Consider the following 19,162-nt stretch of genomic DNA (forward strand, 5'->3'; position numbering starts at 1 on the left):
ATCGACAAAAACAACAAGGGAATTTTTTTGTTATACCATGATAATTATGTTGATCATTTGTAATAGGCTAGATAAAATTAAAGATACCTTTAAATGATAATGTAACAATTCCATGTTTAATTAATAGGTGTCCATATTTATTATCCGAATTACACTATACAGGTCACATATGCTAAGACAATTTGGTGTCAAAAACGAAGAATCTAAGATTATTCAACAAGCTATCATTATTCCTTACCGATATAAAAGACTTTGAACTATTTTTTGGCCGTAAAGCTGACATATTTCACCGGAGATGTCGTTCAATTATACACTTGACCAAGTCTTATTCTAATAACAAAAATAATAATTATACACGTGACCAATTCTAGATTGAACTTTCTAACCAATTCTACATGAATCGTTCACCGAATAAAAACAAAAACATAAAATTAAACCTCGCAAAATTGAGTCTTGGAGCCTTTGCTAATTTCTTGAATACTAAAAGCAGATCACTGTTGATCTACATATAATTATTTATTTCTGTTGTTCGTTATTTATCCATAACCAAACCATGATTAGAACTAAATCAGTTCTGTGGATGCGGTAAAACAATCTCTTCGTCGAATGACCCCAACCAAATATTCAAATGTACACTTGCTAAAACCCGGTTCATTGGTAGTCCGGTTTGGTTCGTAGTATTTGAGTCAATTTCATATCCCTAGATGTTATGCAGAATTTTGCCACCTAGACCGAACAGAGCGTTTTCAAAACTTGGAAAGGAAAAAACACAAAGCATTTAGAACATGATGGAACACATGTTAGCCGCAAAGAAGTAAAAGAAGAAAACCTTCATTTTGTCTTCTTTCCTTGTTTTGCAAAATCGTCCAAAGGAATAACTTGTGTATATTTATCTGTTTTTGGGTATAAAAGATATATATATATATATCGCCTAGTCGTCGCTGCTTGTTGTTGTCAAGGCACACATGTTTATTCTTTATTTTTGTCAAATATTTGAATCAAGATCAGCTACTATTCTAAGAAACTGGCTATTTCTAAAATAACACTCACGAATTAGCCATTATTTATAAAATGGTAACGGTATATTCGAGATTCCAGTCCATACATGTTATTAATAAAGAAAGATTGGATCTCCATATAAAAAATAGCTGTCTCTTACATTGTAGCACTAGCTAAAGATCTTTCAATACTACGTACCTAGTCATACAATTCTTTGAATATGGTTTTAAATTGTATGTGAATATTATTAAGTGAGAATAGTATCGACATAACAAGTATGAAATCTTTTATTTCTATATATTTTATTTAACAACCTATAACAAACATTTCACTTCAAATTCTCACTATATGTAGTCCATCATCAACTACTTTCTTTTCGCATATCTTTGAAGTTTTTGGTTTTACTAAACTAACTCTATCATAAAAGGAGAAAGCTTTAAATTTAACCAGAAATGAAGATGCCCGTGGTTGTACAATTCTTCATAATCTCTCTTCTCCTCACATCTTCATTTTATGTACTTTCAAGCGCTGATTCATGTAAGTGTATACTTAATCTAGTTAGTTATTTTTTAGGTTATTTATCATTTTGAAACTAGTTGTCTGAAATTCTAAGATTTGATTTGTGATGGTGATAAATGAATTAGCAGCATGCGGTGGAAAGTGCAGTGTGAGATGCTCAAAGGCAGATCGAACACATGAGGAGTGCCTTGAGGACTGCGATATATGTTGCCAGAAGTGTAATTGTGTTCCTTCGGGGACTTATGGAAACAAAGATGAATGTCCTTGCTACCGTGATATGAAAAACTCCAAAGGCGGATCCAAGTGTCCTTGAACATTCTTTGAAGATCCTCATCACATACATATTATCTACGTACTATATGTATGGAAATTACATCTATATATGTTTGATGTATGAAATAAGTTCTGTGAGCTTAATGAAAATTTTGTTATCTTCAATCCGATTCCTAAACACATCAAGAATAAATCATGTCGAGGTTTATATTTCTCAGCTTCAATTTCACTAAACGAATAACTTGGGATACTATGATGGAATGCAGAATTGAGAATTTACTCTCTCAATTGTCTTAAATTCATAATCCAAGATCTACAAGGGGTAAGTATTAGGACTAACCGATTAAGGGTTTAATAATTATGTAATTCAGAGACTCTAACGCTTTGCATCGACCAAATACTACATTGTAACATAACACAAACTCATTGGATGTGAAAGTACAAAGTAGTATGTCTTTATAATAATTTGTTTCCAAGGAAAAAAGACGAGAACAAAAACTAAAACAAGAGAAAGATCATCCCATGATATTTAAATAGAGAATCAATCTACAAAAAGACGGCAACCTGATTTTCAAAACAAGAACAGTAGATCAGAGGCAAGCCGGATAGTACATAAAAAAGACTCAAACCCAAACCAAAGAGGCTTTCTCCAACTAGAACGTAAGTCTTTTTTTGAGTCGCTCTGTTTTCGTTTGTGGAGGAACCATATCAAGTTTCGACGCTCACAAGCTCATACTCGATCAGCGAAAGATTGTTATCATCCTTCACGGTGATGTCTGTGGGCTCCTCTGCAACTTCAACACGTCCCCATCTATCAACTGCAAGCCTCATAGAACCCTTGTACATGTCGATCTTCGCATTACGCAGAGTCACTACACTGCCTTCTTTCATCATATCCACTGGATAAAAATGAATAATAGCATCAGTCATAAATCTATAAAAAGTACATGAGAAATACTCAAATTATGCAAACAACTAACTATTTCCATAAAGCAATCCACTCTCCTGCTATTATCTGTTTCACAGATTCACAACCAGTATAGACTATAAAGATGCCAACTTAGAACAGAAACTTGCCATTAAAGAAGCTAACTGAGAAGAGAAGCAGTCTCTTAAAAGACCATCACAAAAGCATTTATTCTCTCACCTTGGTCATTTCTTGCAGTAAAGATTATGATTCCAGTCTCATCACCAACTAAGCATTCGGCAATCCGCATCTGACGTGACTGAGGACCCATGGGACGACCTCCTCCTCTCTGCATCACCATCTTCGTGTTGACAACTTTCACATTCAGAGAGTGGCCATTGGTTCCTGGTCTCAACTCATTAACCTTTGTGAACACAGGCTTCCTCAAAGCAGACGTTGCCTCAGCCATTTTTATAACAACCCTACAAAAATTAGCCATAAACAACAACATCTGCTGTGATCAGCACCTAACAACAATTTCAATATCTGATTAGACAATCAAAACCTCAAATGCGATCAAACAGGTTTAAGCTATCCTCATTTCTCACATAAGAAACGTTTTAACAATTCAACAAAACAATTTCATTCTCCATACACAACAAATTCAATAAAACGCAGCAACATAGATAATGAAAGCTAAATTACACAAAAGATCATATACTTTGATCCCAGAAATTCACGGAATCTCAGATCGGAGAAATGAAATTGACGTGAAGAAAAGTGTAGTAACGTTAGGAAGATGGAATTGAAACAAGAAAAAAGCTAGCTAGGGTTTTTGGAAACTCACGTACTTTTTGATTTTGAGAGAAGAGACGACGACGATGACTTTAGCGATTAGATCTGTGGAGGCGATATACACAAAGACGCGGCGGTCTTCTTTATAACTCTAGAACTCAGATATTAATACTCACCGTAGATCCGTGACCTCAACACGTGTCATGTTTCTGAAACATCTTCATTAAAACTACCCTTATATTTTTTTATATATTTAAGATTGACCTTATAACTTTGACTAATACTGATTACACCCTCTATTCTCCGAATCGGTTATCAAAACCAATTTCACTGGACCGTGATATCAGAAACCGGTTCACTGAGGTGGGCGAGATTTTTTGTTGTCACTCTCCTCTCCTCGTTCTTCGATGCTCATCCATTAGAGGAGGAGCCGATGTTTCTGCTTCCATGGTAACGCTCTCGTCTCCATCTCCCTCGCTCTCTTGCGTAGAGAACGTGACATGTAAATCTTCTCACGTTTCTCGGGTTCTAATCTCCGGTACCGATAATATTAATCACGGTGAATCGTCGGAAGCCAAAATACTGAGAGATGTTCATATCGTAAGAACTTTGAGATTTTTCTTTGAATCTCAGTTCTCTGTGATTTGGTACGTTCAATTACGGATATCTAATTTGAGTTAATCGTTGTTGTGTTTGTGCTTCTTAGTCAGAAAGGTTATTGGAGGATTTCACTGAGCTTGCAAGAGAGAACACTGAGAAGGACCTCGAGACTTGTGGGACTCTCGCTGCCTTTCTTGTAAGATTGTTTTGCTTTCTTCGCATTCAAGTTGATTACTTTGGGTGATAAGAGAATCTGGGTGGTGAGAAAATCAAGGAAAATGTTAGAAAGTTTCAGACTTTATTGTTCCTAATTACAACTTCTAACAGAGATCTTTGCAAATTTGAATTTTTAGTGAAACTCGATCTATGCTATTGTTTAAAGTTTACACCTTGTTTTGACTTTTGTGGTCATGATTCATGGTTGTTTTGCTTCTGTTCCAGGGTTCTTCGTTTTTCGAGTTTCATGAACCTGATGGTAATTACATTTCTATTTCTGTTCATGCTGTAGGAAAGAGGAATTTTTTATGTAACCACTCTGATAATACCTAAGCAAGAATCAACTTCTAATTCTGTGAGTTATCTTAGAAAGATTATCTCGATCATTTTGTGGTATTCAAAATGAGGTGCTTACTCAGGTGCTAAAATTGGCAGTGTCAGGCTATGAATGAAGTGGAAGTGTTTTCCATTCAAAACGAAAGAGAACTCTATCCCGTAGGATGGATTCATGTATATCTCTCTCTTCTAGCTCCCTCCATGTTTAGTGATCTGTTTATCTACTTTGTCTTGACTTACTATAACGAGGTTATGCATATTTTCCAGACTCATCCTTCTCAGGGTTGTTTCATGTCATCTGTAGATCTGCATACACATTATTCGTATCAGGTACATCTCTGCTGTTTCCAAATTGCATATATACTAGGTTTGAGACAATTCTGATCTCAGTTTCCCATCATGTCATTCTTAGGTAATGGTGCCAGAGGCTTTTGCAATCGTCGTAGCTCCAACTGATAGCTCTAAGTATGTTCTTCCAAAGCTATGGAGTCAATTATACAGTCAACATATTTCCTTGATAGACTCTCAAACTGATCTTTTTGGCAGGAGTTACGGGATATTTAAGCTAACGGACCCTGGAGGAATGGAGGTACTGAGAGGCTGCTCAGAGACTGGATTCCACCCGCACAAAGAACCAGAAGATGGGAACCCAGTTTATGAGCATTGCTCAAACGTCTACAAGAACTCGAACCTTAGGTTCGAGATTTTTGATCTACGTTAAGGTAACGACTTCTGTGGACTTATCAGTAAAAAGGTTCAAACTTTATCCACTGTGGGCTAAGGATGTCAATAATAACCGTCATCATAACCACCACCCTAACCAGAACTGTATACTTGGTCTGAGAAGGCTGTCTGATTCGGGTTATGAACACAAGGTACCTTCTATTAAGCTTAGCAATGTTAATAAATTGTCATGTCCTTAGATTTGGATCAATTGGTTCCATTATGGAAGAACAACAATGACCATAGACATAAGACATTGTATTGGCGTATGCAATTGTTATATATCTGTACAAATGTATACATTGGCATCTATTTCTCCATATAACACTACATTAATATTATCACCATATTTCGCCATTTTATACCTCTTAACTTGCCAGTGATGACTGATGAAAATGGTTGAGCTTTTAAAAAGGACGGGAAAATTTTAAACTTGAGCTTTGACTTGTTAAAAAATTATTCATTTTGACAGTTTTCGTCTGATTCAAGTTTCATTCTTTTCATTTCTCATTTGATTGATTAATTAGATACAAAATAGCCATAAATTAGCTGTAATAATAATTTAAAAGGTATCTTTGAGCTCTTTTTTGGTAAAGACATATTCCAAATACCTCTCTTCACATGAAACAAGAGTACAAACCCCAAAAACAGAACCAAAGGTCCAAACTTTTCTTTTGAAAGTAATAAAGCTATCAAAGCTCTTTCCTTGTTAAAGTAAATAGTACAGAGGATGGGTTTTATCAGAAAAAAAAAAGCTAGCTCATTTCATATTGTTGAGTGTTGCTATCAAAACCCATACAGATACAGTACTTTGTTTTGCTTCAAATCCCTTTATGGCCGTTTTCAAGCACATGATAGCTTTCTTCGTACAGTCAAGAGTAAAACCTCTCTTTTTCTTACCCTATCTTCTCTCTCTACAGATGTCACAGTCACCTCTGTCACGGATTTGGGTACAGAGACTCGCAGACGATTCACTCTTCTTTCTTTCTCTCTCTCTGGGTTTTAATTCAAAAAGTGAAGTTGGTTACCATTGTCTTGTACGATCGTATATTCCCGATATGATTTGTTTTGACAGAGCAACTGCTTTGTATATATATGCCAAATATCTCTCTCTCTCTCCCTCTCTCCTTGCATCAATTTATAAGTAAGACCAAAAGAGATCACCAAAACTCAGGCTTCTTGTTTGGCTTTTCTTATTGTTGATTGAGAGAGTGAGAGTAAGAGAGAGAGAGAGAGAGAGAGAGTGAGAGAGAGAGAGAGAGAGAGTGAGATGATGATGATGAGAGGTGGTGAGAGAGTGAAGGAGTTTCTTCGACCCTTTGTCGATTCCAGAACTTGGGACTTATGTGTTATCTGGAAACTCGGTGATGATCCTTCTAGGTTCAACACACTCTCCGGTTTTTCTTTGTTATTTGTTCGTTGTTCATGTGAATCATCATCAGCTGTCTACTATTTTGTTTCAGTAGCAAAGCTTCCGTTTTTATGTATACTGATGGGTTTTTCGTGTTTGTCTTTTATCTTTGCTTTCTGAATTAGGACTTTTTTTTTTGTTTTTGCTCTGTTATTGGCTTCCTGAAACTATTTTGTTTCAGTAGCAAAGTTTCCATTTTTTTGATTTTGATTAGTCCTTAGTAACTTCTGGCTCTGTTCTATCAAATTTCTCTGGTTTCTGTTTTTTTTTTTTTTTGCTCATCTGGTTTTTGATTTTAATGGTTTATGGTTTGTTTTGCTTTACCATCTACCTCCTGTTCTTGGTTTTGTCTTGTCTAGTTTTACTAAAAGTTTGTGGGTTTTATGATCTTCATCTCGTAATTGGTATGAATTCCATTTAAACTACAGGTTTATTGAATGGGTGGGATGCTGCTGCAGTGGTTGTTATATTGATAAGAATATAAAGCTTGAAAACTCAGAAGAAGGAGGAACTGGGAGAAAAAAGAAGGCTTCTTTCTGTAGAGATGACCACAACAAGCATCGTATAAGAACCTTAGCTTGTGAAGCGCTTTCTCGTTTTCCTCTCTTCATGCCTCTCTATCCCGGGTATGTTTCCATCTATTCAACCCCCTTTCAAGTTAATTTTTTCTTCAAGAATAATATGAAGCTTCTTTCTCAATTGCAGGATTCATGGAGAAGTAGTGATGTCAAAATCTCCAAAGTGGTTGGTTAATTCAGGATCTAAAATGGTAAAAAAGACTCTTTTCGTCAGCCTTTTTTACTCGTTTGATCATAAGAACAATCTGATCTCCATGTGTTTTGGCAGGAAATGTTCAGCACTCGTGTTCTTGTTCCTGTGAGTGATGGTCTCGTTGAGCTGTTCGCTTTCGATATGGTAAAAACATGTTAGCATTTCGCATAGAAAGTCTGTCATTGGTTTTGGTGGTTACTTCATAAAATGTTGGTCTGTATCAGAGACCGTTTGATGAAAGCATGGTGCATTTGATCATGTCGCGTTGTACCACCTTCTTTGAACCATTCCCTGAACAAAGGCTGCAGTTCAGGATCATTCCCCGAGCAGAGGAATCTATGAGTAGCGGTGTGAATCTCAGCGTTGAGGGCGGCGGATCATCAAGTGTTTCCAATCCCTCCAGTGAAACTCAGAATCTTTTCGGCAATTACCCGAATGCTAGTTGTGTGGAAATTCTCAGGGAGGAACAAACACCGTGTTTGATAATGAACAAGGAAAAGGATGTTGTGGTGCAAAATGCCAACGATTCCAAAGCTAATAAGAAGCTGCTTCCTACGGAAAACTTCAAATCAAAGAACCTTCATTCAGAGAGGAAAAGAAGAGAGAGAATTAATCAGGCCATGTATGGTCTAAGAGCCGTAGTCCCTAAAATCACAAAGGTTTCTTCTGAAACTCAATGCAGTTTCTGGATCACTCTTCTTGTGGTCAATGTAGCACTTTCCATAGGATTATTATATTTATCTTTCTTTGTGCTATATGCAGTTGAACAAAATTGGAATTTTCAGTGATGCTGTTGATTACATCAATGAACTGCTAGTGGAGAAGCAGAAACTTGAAGATGAGCTTAAAGGAATCAATGAGATGGAATGCAAAGAAATCGCTGCAGAGGAACAATCTGCAATAGCTGATCCAGAAGCTGAAAGAGTTTCCTCTAAAAGCAACAAGAGAGTGAAGAAAAACGAGGTATTATTCGAATATATAGACCTTCAAGATAATCTATATCTGAGTTGTAAAATCCCACAAACTCTGGTTTCTTTTCAGGTGAAAATTGAAGTCCACGAGACTGGTGAGCGAGATTTCTTGATTCGGGTTGTGCAGGAACATAAACAAGATGGATTCAAGAGGTTGATAGAAGCTGTAGATTTATGTGAACTTGAGATCATTGACGTCAATTTCACCAGACTCGATCTCACAGTCATGACCGTTCTCAATGTCAAGGTAGTAACGTAATCACATCTCATTGCCCCTGCACGTAATCTCAGATTCTTGAATTCTGATAAACAGTTTTGGATTTATTCATTCTTAGGCGAACAAAGACGGGATTGCATGTGGAATATTGAGAGATTTACTGCTCAAGATGATGATAACTTCAATATGAAAACTCAGTAAAACAGAGTACATAACCTCAAAAGGTCAAATGTTTTGTTTGCTTCAGTCACAAGTTACTGCTAGAGATATGATTTCTCACAAGCTTTTAGGTGACAGTTTACATGTTTGAAACTATACATTCTTCTGGTTTGTCATTGGGTTTTCATTAAGATCTTTCACAAATATAATTCTAAAGGGTCGTCGTCCCTAAGAACTAAGAAAAACAAAACACAACAACTTGAGTTTAATTTATTGGTTTCAATGGTTCCGGTGACTTGTGTTGAAGGCTCGGCTCTCAGATTCATATTCATGGCTAGTGGCGTAGTCTTGGCTAGGGTAGTAGCCAGTATTAGTACCAAGATCCGAGGAATCTTCAGAGGCTCGTCTGAAAATTCGAATCTCATTACTGTATTGACCGGAGTCGTAGACCCTACTTTGACCCACTTTAACTCCGTTTGTCAGATCCGACAAGTCATCTCTCGTGTCCAGAGCTCTAACAACCTGCAAAAAGAGAAACACTCTTGATCAATCAGATGGTTTGTTTCTTTTTCTAGCTGTATATTATTAGGTCAAGTCAAGAAGTGTTTCTATTTCTGACCTGAACCATACGAGGTCGTTTTAAAGCGGAATGTCTAACACAAGACGCTGCCGTTTCAATCATTTTATAGACTTCACTTTCGACGTAATCATTCTCTAGCCGTGGATCCACTACTTCGCTGATGTCACCTTTTTCAATGGCCTCGATTAGCCTTGGACGTGCCTGCCAAAAAACCAACAAATATTCAACCCTCATGAGATTTTTTCATTTATATTGAAAACACAAATAAACTCATAGGATCAAAATATAAAAATTTACCCATTCGACGAGACTTTCTTCACCCAAAGGTTGAGAGGTATCAACAGGTTTGCGACCGGTGATGAGTTCGAGAAGCACAACTCCAAATGAAAACACATCTGATCTATCCGTTAGCTTTCCGCTTGACGCATATTCTGGTGCTAGATACCTGCATTGCATTATGTTATGTAATGTTGTTAATATCGTATCGTAACATTTTATTATAAAAAAAACAAATAAGAGAAGTGACAGTACCCGAATGTGCCCATGACACGCGTTGATATGTGTGACTGTGCAGTATCGTTCAGTCTAGCGAGTCCGAAATCTGCAACCTGTACGTAACAAATCAAATGCTCTCAGTGACGAAAATGATCATAATGATTTCTACGATCTCCCACTAATCATTTTATTACTAAAACAGCAAAATATTAAAATTAATTTAAATAATGACTTTGCCTGAGCTTCGAATTCATCATCCAGCAGAATGTTTGACGATTTGATGTCCCTATGGATAATCTTTGGGTGGCCTATGAAATTCATTAAAGCCAAATTAGCCTAATCCTTGATTATATAGTTTTACACCAAGGAAATATATATTTCATGTTCAAGAAGAAAATAAAGAAATAAATGTGATGGAGTGTATATATACTCACAATCTTCATGTAGATAAGCAAGTCCTTTGGCTGCGCCTATTGCAATCCTGACTCTTCTACTCCATTCCAAAACCGGTAAGTTTTTGCCTGACAACAACGTAAGAAAATATCTGGTTTAATTGTAGCATATAAGTATATTAGTCCCCAATACTATCAATATTCATAAAACAAATTAAAATGTCAACACATATATTCTATATAGAATCCTAATTTAGTAACAAAGAGAGACTGTAAAAAGAAGTACGTACCATGTAAATGGTAATCCAAAGTATTGTTGGGGACAAACTCATAGATGAGGAATCTGTGTTGTTCAGAGATGCAATAACCCACAAGAGACACCAAGTGCCTATGATGCACTCTGCTTATGATCTCTACTTCAGCTTTGAACTCTCTATATCCTTCTGCGCTGACCGACTTCAGCTGTTTGATCGCTACTGGCTTTCCCTCGAATAGGATGCCCTTGTAGACACACCCGAACCCGCCTTCTCCTACCACAAAGCTCTTGCAAAATCCTTCAGTTATCTGACTTAGCTCTTCGTAGGTGAAATGGATCTTTGAAGTCCCTATTACTGCGGAGTCAGGGGTTCCTCTACCATGTTTTGGGTTCCCAAGACTGTTAGTATCCGGTGAAGAGTTCTGCGCCGAGCTGTTCCCATTCCCGGGTTTCTGTCTGTAATGGATGAATCCTTCTGCGACAAGAAACAATAATCAAGAACAAGAACTAGACTTAAGGGTCAAGTACACAAAAATAAAATCAAGAGCAGGACATGATTTCAAGAGCCAATTTAAGACAACACCAAAAGGTAAAAATATTAACCTGTATTTACAGAGACATTAGCCGGTGGCAAATACTGGTTAGAGCGCGGGGAAGAAGAGCCTTTCTTTTGTTTCCTCCTAACAAAGAAAACGCCAGCGATGAACAATATGACCAACACACCTGCGATCCCAATACCAATCACTGTCTTCTCGGTGTAATTAGACTCATTACTTTGTTGGCTAGTACCACCATCCCCGTTACTATTGGCATTATGTCTATTAGAGCCTCCGGAATGGTTATTTGATCCGGAGAGGGAAGGAGGAGATGGGGAAGAAGACGACGAGGGTACACGATTTGATTCTCCTCCCAGAGGTGAATCCAAGGGCTGTAAAGGGTTTCCAGGAGAATTAGGGTTTAGCGGAAGCATCGGAGGCAATAAAGATGACAACGGAGGAGACCCTTGACTGCCGGAATTTTCCTGAGACGGTGGCGAAAAGGGAGTAGAAGGCGGAGACGGAAGAGAAATAGGGTTGTTGATGGGTTCAAGTATGTTATTATCATTAGGTCTTGGATCCGGTAGCTGATTAACTAAGGAGGGGGGAGGAAAAAGAGAAGGAGGAGGTAATTGAGGCTTTGGAAAAGGAATCACCACCGGAGAATCTCCAGTTGGGGTGGATTGAGGCGGAGGTTGAGGCTGAGGAGGTGAAGGAGGTGGAGTTATAGAAGGTGGAGGGGAAGAAGGAGGCGTTGGAGGTGGAGTTGTATTAGGAGGCTGATTCGGTGGTGGTTGAGCAGCTGTTGCCGGCGGGGGAGATGTTTGTGTGTCAGGGGATGGAGGAGAAGGAGGTGAGGTGGCTGGAGGTTGTGTCGTCTCAGAACCGCCAATGATTTTCTGATCAGTGAATCCTCCGACATTTGTTGGTTGTGAAGCTACAAACGGAGATATCGTCTTACCGAATAAATCTGCTTGTTGCTGGACTTTGTCCATTTGTCTTCACCTTGTTTAATTTGCTTCTCCTTGTTTCTTTTTACATGTTTGTATTTGATCTTAAAGAAGTTTCTTGTGGAACAAGAAAGGACCTAAAACTTTGAAATCCAAGCCAAACTAGGTTTAAATTCCCCTGAGATCCTAGAAATTAAATCTTAAAGATCGTAGCGGTTTCTCGAGAAAATGTGTTTATGAGATCAACAGATTTTTGAAATTCACGAAAGAAATTCGGAAACAAAATCCAGGCATACACGGTTGCTTATGACTCAAGGAAGATAGGAAGAAGAGAGTTTTTTTTTATCAAGTCGATTCAGATTTTGTTTGTTGAGGATGATTTTTTTTTCCTTGGATTTTTTTTGTTCTTTTCGTGTTTTTTGTGTAAAAATAGAAAGTCTCCCAAATGTCAACAGTTGAATTCTAAAAATTACTGAGAAAATAGGCTAAAAATTCACTTGATTGTTTCTTTTTTTTATTACAGTAAATAATTGTAAGAAATAAGAGTATCAATATCTGGAAGATTTACCATTCAGCTTCATTGTCGGAATGCCGCGTAAACTATTCTTTCTAAAAGTTCTCCCATTGATATTTCTGAACAATAAAATTCACAAAATCCGGCTATAACATTTAATTTAAGCTCTTCCCATGATATATTTGTCATCATACGTACGCTGGTTAAAGTTCATTATTTAGCACAGTGAAACTTCCATGCATTATAATTTATAAGTTTATTAAAACTTCAGAATTCAGACTAGGTCATAGAAATAAACAATTGAAGACTAGTCTCTCTATATAAAACCAGGTCAGTAAAAAGGTAACATTAAAATAAATAAATCTATATACTTATAGGTTTAGGAATTAGGATATGGACCAAGGCAGAGTAAACCAATTGATCTTACAGGTTTGGTGTTTAGAGATTGCAATGTGGAGAACAAAGAAGGATCATCGCGCATAAAGCTCCTACCGATGAGTGAACAGATAACATTGATTTACTATATGAAAATAAGTGATGTGATTTTTTAACTCCAATTAAAAAAAAAAAAGAAGTCTTTTAAAGCCTAGAAGAATTCAAACATTCGAGAAGAGTAAGCAAAAAGGAGAAACGGTGACAGTAAAACATGAAACAAATCGAGCAGGTCTTAAACCACAAGAAATCAAGTCGACTCCGGAGAGAAAGCTTCAATCCCCTCACCAAAACTATCTGGTCGAGATAACCTCAAGCCTGCGAATTGAGTAAAAGAAAGAACCGAAATCAAATCAACACACAAACATCAATCTAACCAATACCTAAGAATGCCATCAGTCAGTTAACAATGTCAATATATGTTCATAACCTGAACCAACTAAGCCTATCGAATCATGAATTCAGAAGTCTTACTTTGCTAGCAATGTTGTTGGAAAGCCAATCCAGACCTTCATAGAGCCCTTCACCGCTAGTTGCGCATGTGCTTTGGATGTACCTGGTAAGAGAGAGAGCAAGCAACGTGTTTGTAAGTACCCATGTATGCAATAGTAAGTAATAAATTCTGTCTGGGATAAAACTATAAATCACCAGTGGCGTTGCCGGAGTGAGTGAAGGCCAAGCTTATCAGTAATCTCAGCAGCATTCATAGCGTTTGGAAGATCCTGCTTGTTGGCAAACACAAGCAATACTGCATCCCGAAGCTCATCCTGCAGTTACGAAGCATCAATAGGAAAAAGCCATACGGATTACCAAGTCAAAATATTAACAAAATTGTGTAGCATTAAAAACATACTTCATTCAACATCCTGTGAAGTTCATCTCTGGCTTCAACAACACGGTCTCTGTCATTGCTATCAACAACAAATATCAGACCTTGAGTGTTTTGGAAGTAGTGTCTCCACAAGGGACGGATCTGTAAAATAGAATAAGTGGATAACTGTTACTCTTTTCTTTTTAATCCTTTCAAAGAGAATCATATATAGTACAAAGTTACAAACCTTGTCCTGACCCCCGACATCCCAAACCGTGAAGCTGATGTTCTTGTACTCAACCGTCTCCACATTAAACCCTGTTTAAACAAATTATTTATCAAGTCTCATTGTCTAACCTAGTAAAATTCCAATCAGTAGTTCTCAGAAGACTTACCGATGGTGGGAATGGTGGTGACAATCTCACCAAGCTTGAGCTTGTACAAAATGGTGGTCTTACCAGCAGCATCAAGACCAACCATAAGGATTCGCATCTCCTTCTTGGCAAAAAGCCGGCTAAAAAGCTTTGCAAATGAAAGCCCCATTTTCCTTTTAACTGTTGATCCTGAAAATGTCAAGAGATCCACACACCATTAAACAATTGAATCACTCTTCTTCTTAGCAAAAACTTACAACATTTTTTTCACACTGTTCGCTAAAATTGCTCCTTTTAGCAATGTTTACATCAAATGCATCTACTAACACGACAATCGAAAAATCCAACATTTCATGATCCTTTGAATCCACATAATAAGAGATCAGGAAACAAAGCAAAATCTACACCCCAAGATACACGATCATTCGACGACAATGGCGAGCGATCTAACGAAAAACTCAGATCACAAAAAAAAACTCAGATACTTGTTCGGATCAGTTCATCAAGGGAATTTTAATGGAATTCGAATGCAGATCCAGAATATCCGAAAGAATGTAAGACGATCTGGAAAGTTTTGGAGCTTACCTTTGGAGAATTGAAAGGGATCTAAACCGAGAGAGAGAGAAGCTTCCAATCAGCAGCACAAAGACGATTTTGTGATTGAAATATGAAGAAACTTCTTCTACTACTTTGTGATTTCTGAATGTGAAAGTTTCACTAGCACCCTCCTATTTTTGTATAGTATATAAAAAGTACCCTAAAGTTATACATTTTGTTTCAAATTAACCCCTCAAATTTGTATATTGTAATTCATGACCATCAATCAAATCTTTCATTTGACTTCATATCATCCCCTCCAAGCTATGTGATTTTGTTGGATTCTGTCATTTTGCATCCATTTAGTAAACACTATCATATATGATTCTATGCAAATTTTGATATGAAGAAAGTCAGAGAACAAGTATAAACTTTTTTGGTTGCTTTTGTTCCTTGTAACAGACACTCTTCTCACCTCTCTGTGGCCTCACCATCTCAGCCGTTATACATTTAATATGAAATAAATCCATCAACAAGTATGGAAATAAAGATCTCATGCTTAGTGGAACAAGATGTAACAACTCTTCAATTTATGAACTAACATTGACTCATCTTTAACACTCACTACTCAGGTCACGAAGCAAAGATACAACAACCTCTGTGTAACCAGTTGCATGAAAAAACTCTAGCCCATTCAAAATAATAAATGCTGTATTGATCATCACTTGGTTGGTGGTGCTGGTTAATAAAGTGAGGCATTTTAAGTAGCAAGAGACATCATTTTTAATATCTAAACCGTAAATTCGTATGAAGTAGGTTTTATAGGCTAAAGAAAGATGATATACATGAATCTACATCTTTTTACTTGCGAAAAATCCGTTAACACACATCGTGATCGGACTGAACTTTGTTTCTCGGGGGCTTCCCAATCTTCAAACAATCAATGGGAGGAAGAGTAGGAGTGTTGAGCTCACCAAATGTCTGCCAGCAATAAGCATCATACATTCGATACTTTTCTTGAACCGGTTTAAGCTCTATCGACGATAACTGCACATCTACACACGGGAAGTTATCGCTACAAGCGAAATGCACCGGTTTCACGGTATAAGTTCCTTTTATCCTCTCGTAAGTCACTCCTTCCACTGCTACTGCTGATGTTTGGTTCTTGCATTTGCTATGGTCACAGTAGAATTGGTTTATCGTTATTGGAATTTGTACTTGGTTGAGCTGAATGTTTGAGAAGATTATCCCTTTCACTGATCCTACTCCTCCTTGCCATGTCTTGATTCGGACACCTGTCATTGTGTTGTGCATAGCTACGTCTCGTACTGTTATGTTCGAGACGCAGGCTTTTGTACCCTCTTTGCCGAGACTACCAATGCTGATCCCGTGACCCGGTCCACAGTTCACATTGTGCACAAACACGTTCGAGCAACCCGTTTGGATCGAGATACAGTCATCTCCTGCATAATTCAAGGTTTCTAGATTTAAGAATTGAGATTTTTTAAAGATTCAGGATTTAAGATTGGAGATCATATTACCGCAAGCGAGAGTAGTGCTGTGAATGAGGACATCTTTGGTGTTCTGGAGGTGAATTCCATCAGTGTTTGGACTGTCACCAGGTGAAGAAACGGCTATGTCATGCACCACAACCCCTACGCAGTCGTCGAATTTGAGGTGACACTGAGGACTGTTTTGTATCGTTATACCCGTCACTTCCACACCAAAACTCCCAGAGAATCTCAATGCCTAACAGAAACAAAAATCAGTAAACAAACTAATGCTTACAATCTCACAGTGCCAATATCTATTTCTCACCGTTGGTTTAATGCTTGGCATTCTCTCATCAAGCTCACTTCTGATCTGTCATATGTAAAAACAAAACAGAGTTTGGTCTTAGATGAATATTGTGTTGTGAATGAGACAGTGAAGAAGAAGACGATGAACTTACCGGCATAGGAGGGTTTTGGTTAGCAGAATTGTTCAAAGGGACGATGAGTTTGGTATCACTATCAATGAAAGGAGAATCTTGTTGCCACCAACCAGAGCCTCTTCCATCAATAACACCTTTCCCTTGTACTTTAATTCCTTTCAGCTTTGTAAAATCAATCCACCACATTAACCCTTTTCCCCATGTCTTTGAATCCGTTGGAGCTATAATCGTACCATCAAGCTGCATAATTCACAACAAAGCTTAGAATATTTTCACCAAAGTGATACACTTCTATATAAAAGAGATCAATTCTCACCTGGAACACAATGTTAGCTTGACAATAAGGACCAGAGAATGAGATCGGTCCAACAAGGTAAGTGTATTCAGGCGGTACAAGCATCACTGATGCTTCGATTTTGCAAGCTGCTACCCAAGCCGCTTCAAACGCCTGCAACCGTTATGAAACTCTGTTAATTATTTCATTAACTAATCTTAAAAGTTAAAACCACTAATCACCATTAGTCTACAGAGAAACTCTGTAGTAATTGTTATCAAGGCTTGTGAATTGTGGTCCCATTTGTAATCTGTTATTTCTGTTGTCACTTTATATTCGTTTGTCTTTTGTTTTTTGGCGCATTTTAACATTTGATATATAATACATTAAAAAGTTACGTGACTTTACAGAAACAGATATCTTTTTCTGAGCTCTGTTTTTTCTTGTTCTGTCTCGTGATGTTGTCAATGATGTCTCAACTGTTATTTGTCTTTTGTAAAATTCTCATGAAAACGAAATACTAAAGTGCTCTAATTAATCACTAGGATTGAAAACTGTACGGATAACGAAATTAATGAGCTTTTTTTATTGTACCTTAGTGTCATCACATTTGCCATCACCCTTTGCTCCAAAATCCATCACATTGAAAACTTGAGATCCCTTTTGAGGCGGAAGAGGCGGTGGTTGGACTTTTGGTGGCCCTGAAACCACCGGAGAGTTATTGTCGTGAGCTTTTGGCGGCGTTTTCAGCTTTGGTTTCGGTTTAGGTTTAGACTTGTGGTGATGGTTGTTGTTGTGAGAACTGTGGTGGTGACTGTTCCCATGGCTCTTCGGTTTCTTGTTTGACAAGGAATCAGACAAGTCAGAAGAGCTTCGGTGGCTATGTCTCCAATGTCTTCCTCTTCTGGCAATGCAGGTCTCTAGAGTCACTGACCAGACCAAAACAGCCATTAATATCATCATCGTGATGCTTCTCAGACTTAGACTTCTTCTCATTATCATTTTTTGTTGTCTAAACGAAGAGTGTTGTGGTGGTTGAAGAAACTAAAGAGACTTTGGTTTCTTTGTTTTCTGGTTTCGGTTGAAGAAAGAGAAGGTTTTTTGGTGAGATTTATACAAGGAAGTAGTCCAAGAATGTAGAGAGGCTCACGGGTTTTCGAAATGGAATTTTATTCTTAAAAGATAGAAAACGAAATTGAATCAATGGTGTCCTTTATTTTTGTTGATAAGTAACTTATTCTAAATAAATTAATAGATTACTATACAAACGAATAAATCTAGGCTTTGTACAAGTTATCCATATATGATAATAAGACCATAATGTTTGATTTTAGTAGAAATTTTGTTAAATAATGCTGATATTGACAGTGATGTAAAGTGATCACTCGTGAATTAGTATTTGGAGCTTAGCTTACGGGTACTAATATGTGAAAAGTAAAACAAAGCAGAGGTATCTCTTTTTTTATAGTAGAGGTTTTTTACCAATGTGTAAAAGTCTTACCCGAATCAGCCAAAACCTGAATTGTGGAGTAACTGAGTAAGTAAATGAGTCAGGGGTGATGATACACTGAATGTATACCACGTGGAAACTAAAGGTTGGTTAAAAGCTCATCTAATTTGGTTGCCAAGACTTCACATAATTACATAGATAAACACATGTATGTGCCAATGACTGTTGTATAGGAACACCATGAAGTGGGGATACTTAAAATGAGGTGTATATTCAGTTTTCGGATCTTGCTTTTTGTTTAATGTGGATATAGATGGGTACAAGCATGTGTGTATGTAATACTTGCATGTGTTGGATCTGTCGTATTGGCATGAGTAGAGACTTTAGAGTGTCGTATGATTTTCATATTTACTGTAGCAGTGTGGTGAATATTTACTGAATTCTAGTAAACTAAATTACTAGCAAAAACAAGCAAAACAGAATGATTAATTCAAATCACTATGAAATGAATAATGCAAATCACTGAATTAGATTTTTTTGCATTATTCATTTCATATGTAGTTTGTAAACTGGTCGCAACATTACATATTAGCTATTCAGATTCCATGTGGACAACCAAAATCTTTAACCAAAAGAAGAAGTGGATATCAAAATCTCAAAATTTGATTCAAGAAAAAAAACAAAAAAATGCTGATAAATTATCCGTCTCATTATAATTTTCTTAAGAATTT

At 37.2% G+C, this 19,162-nt stretch overlaps 7 protein-coding genes and 1 long non-coding RNA gene across 17 annotated transcripts; 4 read left to right on the forward strand and 4 right to left on the reverse strand.

Annotated features, from left to right (window-relative positions):
- Positions 1-1,320: 1,320 nt before the first annotated feature.
- Positions 1,321-2,080, forward strand: AT1G10588 (Gibberellin-regulated family protein). 2 transcript variants are annotated; one of them, NM_001084035.2, is made up of 2 exons: positions 1,321-1,536; positions 1,647-2,077. In NM_001084035.2, the coding sequence occupies exons 1-2, from the start codon at positions 1,452-1,454 to the stop codon at positions 1,829-1,831; spliced, it is 270 nt and encodes an 89-aa protein (NP_001077504.1). In that variant the 5' UTR covers positions 1,321-1,451; the 3' UTR covers positions 1,832-2,077. The 2 variants fall into 2 exon arrangements, with proteins under 2 accessions (NP_001077504.1, NP_001077503.1); NM_001084034.2 differs by having other exon boundaries at positions 1,378-1,536; positions 1,644-2,080.
- Positions 2,081-2,163: 83 nt separating this feature from the next.
- Positions 2,164-3,720, reverse strand: AT1G10590 (Nucleic acid-binding, OB-fold-like protein). 3 transcript variants are annotated; one of them, NM_100935.4, is made up of 3 exons: positions 3,550-3,720; positions 2,939-3,180; positions 2,164-2,690 (listed from the first exon to the last, which is right to left on the reverse strand). In NM_100935.4, the coding sequence occupies exons 2-3, from the start codon at positions 3,165-3,167 to the stop codon at positions 2,500-2,502; spliced, it is 420 nt and encodes a 139-aa protein (NP_563874.1). In that variant the 5' UTR covers positions 3,168-3,180; positions 3,550-3,720; the 3' UTR covers positions 2,164-2,499. The 3 variants fall into 3 exon arrangements, with proteins under 3 accessions (NP_563874.1, NP_849632.1, NP_849633.1); NM_179301.3 differs by having other exon boundaries at positions 2,185-2,690; positions 3,546-3,613; NM_179302.3 differs by having other exon boundaries at positions 2,185-2,690; positions 2,939-3,225; positions 3,550-3,591.
- Positions 3,721-3,815: 95 nt separating this feature from the next.
- On the forward strand, positions 3,816-6,335 carry AMSH2 (associated molecule with the SH3 domain of STAM 2). 4 transcript variants are annotated; one of them, NM_001331916.1, is made up of 8 exons: positions 3,816-4,093; positions 4,200-4,289; positions 4,602-4,664; positions 4,745-4,819; positions 4,913-4,975; positions 5,058-5,110; positions 5,192-5,367; positions 6,289-6,335. In NM_001331916.1, the coding sequence occupies exons 1-7, from the start codon at positions 3,941-3,943 to the stop codon at positions 5,364-5,366; spliced, it is 672 nt and encodes a 223-aa protein (NP_001323286.1). In that variant the 5' UTR covers positions 3,816-3,940; the 3' UTR covers position 5,367; positions 6,289-6,335. The 4 variants fall into 4 exon arrangements, with proteins under 4 accessions (NP_001323286.1, NP_001031020.1, NP_172530.2 ...); NM_001035943.2 differs by lacking the exons at positions 4,602-4,664; positions 6,289-6,335 and adding an exon at positions 4,535-4,568 and having other exon boundaries at positions 3,823-4,093; positions 5,192-5,724; NM_100936.3 differs by lacking the exon at positions 6,289-6,335 and having other exon boundaries at positions 3,852-4,093; positions 5,192-5,849.
- Positions 6,336-6,361: 26 nt separating this feature from the next.
- Positions 6,362-9,182, forward strand: AT1G10610 (basic helix-loop-helix (bHLH) DNA-binding superfamily protein; the record flags this gene model as incomplete). 3 transcript variants are annotated; one of them, NM_100937.3, is made up of 8 exons in its annotated part: positions 6,362-6,748; positions 7,208-7,405; positions 7,485-7,548; positions 7,626-7,694; positions 7,775-8,209; positions 8,313-8,513; positions 8,592-8,768; positions 8,857-9,182. In NM_100937.3, exons 1-8 carry the CDS (start codon positions 6,639-6,641, stop codon positions 8,926-8,928), a joined length of 1,326 nt encoding a protein of 441 aa, NP_172531.2. In that variant the 5' UTR covers positions 6,362-6,638. The 3 variants fall into 3 exon arrangements, with proteins under 3 accessions (NP_172531.2, NP_001321651.1, NP_001321652.1); NM_001331917.1 differs by having other exon boundaries at positions 6,362-6,732; positions 8,857-8,928; NM_001331918.1 differs by lacking the exon at positions 6,362-6,748 and having other exon boundaries at positions 7,055-7,405; positions 8,857-8,928.
- PERK11 (Protein kinase superfamily protein) lies at positions 9,177-12,497 on the reverse strand (the record flags this gene model as incomplete). Its single annotated transcript, NM_100938.2, has 8 exons — positions 11,224-12,497; positions 10,655-11,095; positions 10,407-10,493; positions 10,210-10,280; positions 10,009-10,085; positions 9,775-9,922; positions 9,517-9,678; positions 9,177-9,419 (listed from the first exon to the last, which is right to left on the reverse strand). Exons 1-8 carry the CDS (start codon positions 12,149-12,151, stop codon positions 9,177-9,179), a joined length of 2,157 nt encoding a protein of 718 aa, NP_172532.1. The 5' UTR covers positions 12,152-12,497.
- A 417-nt stretch (positions 12,498-12,914) lies between these two features.
- Positions 12,915-15,000, reverse strand: ARFA1F (ADP-ribosylation factor A1F). 2 transcript variants are annotated; one of them, NM_100939.4, is made up of 7 exons: positions 14,823-15,000; positions 14,259-14,426; positions 14,111-14,181; positions 13,906-14,025; positions 13,701-13,819; positions 13,527-13,608; positions 12,915-13,370 (listed from the first exon to the last, which is right to left on the reverse strand). In NM_100939.4, the coding sequence occupies exons 2-7, from the start codon at positions 14,404-14,406 to the stop codon at positions 13,365-13,367; spliced, it is 546 nt and encodes a 181-aa protein (NP_172533.2). In that variant the 5' UTR covers positions 14,407-14,426; positions 14,823-15,000; the 3' UTR covers positions 12,915-13,364. The 2 variants fall into 2 exon arrangements, with proteins under 2 accessions (NP_172533.2, NP_001321560.1); NM_001331919.1 differs by having other exon boundaries at positions 12,937-13,370; positions 14,645-14,953.
- AT1G04807 lies at positions 14,946-15,522 on the forward strand. The gene has a single exon (NR_138779.1). It is a non-coding gene; the product is annotated as an other RNA (long non-coding RNA).
- Positions 15,358-18,211, reverse strand: AT1G10640 (Pectin lyase-like superfamily protein). The gene is made up of 6 exons (NM_100940.7): positions 17,576-18,211; positions 17,024-17,155; positions 16,726-16,947; positions 16,593-16,637; positions 16,316-16,523; positions 15,358-16,237 (listed from the first exon to the last, which is right to left on the reverse strand). The coding sequence occupies exons 1-6, from the start codon at positions 17,981-17,983 to the stop codon at positions 15,654-15,656; spliced, it is 1,599 nt and encodes a 532-aa protein (NP_563875.6). The 5' UTR covers positions 17,984-18,211; the 3' UTR covers positions 15,358-15,653.
- Between the last annotated feature and the right edge of the window lie 951 nt (positions 18,212-19,162).

Source organism: Arabidopsis thaliana, assembly GCF_000001735.4.
Source record: "Arabidopsis thaliana chromosome 1 sequence".
Classification (NCBI taxonomy): domain Eukaryota; kingdom Viridiplantae; phylum Streptophyta; class Magnoliopsida; order Brassicales; family Brassicaceae; genus Arabidopsis; species Arabidopsis thaliana.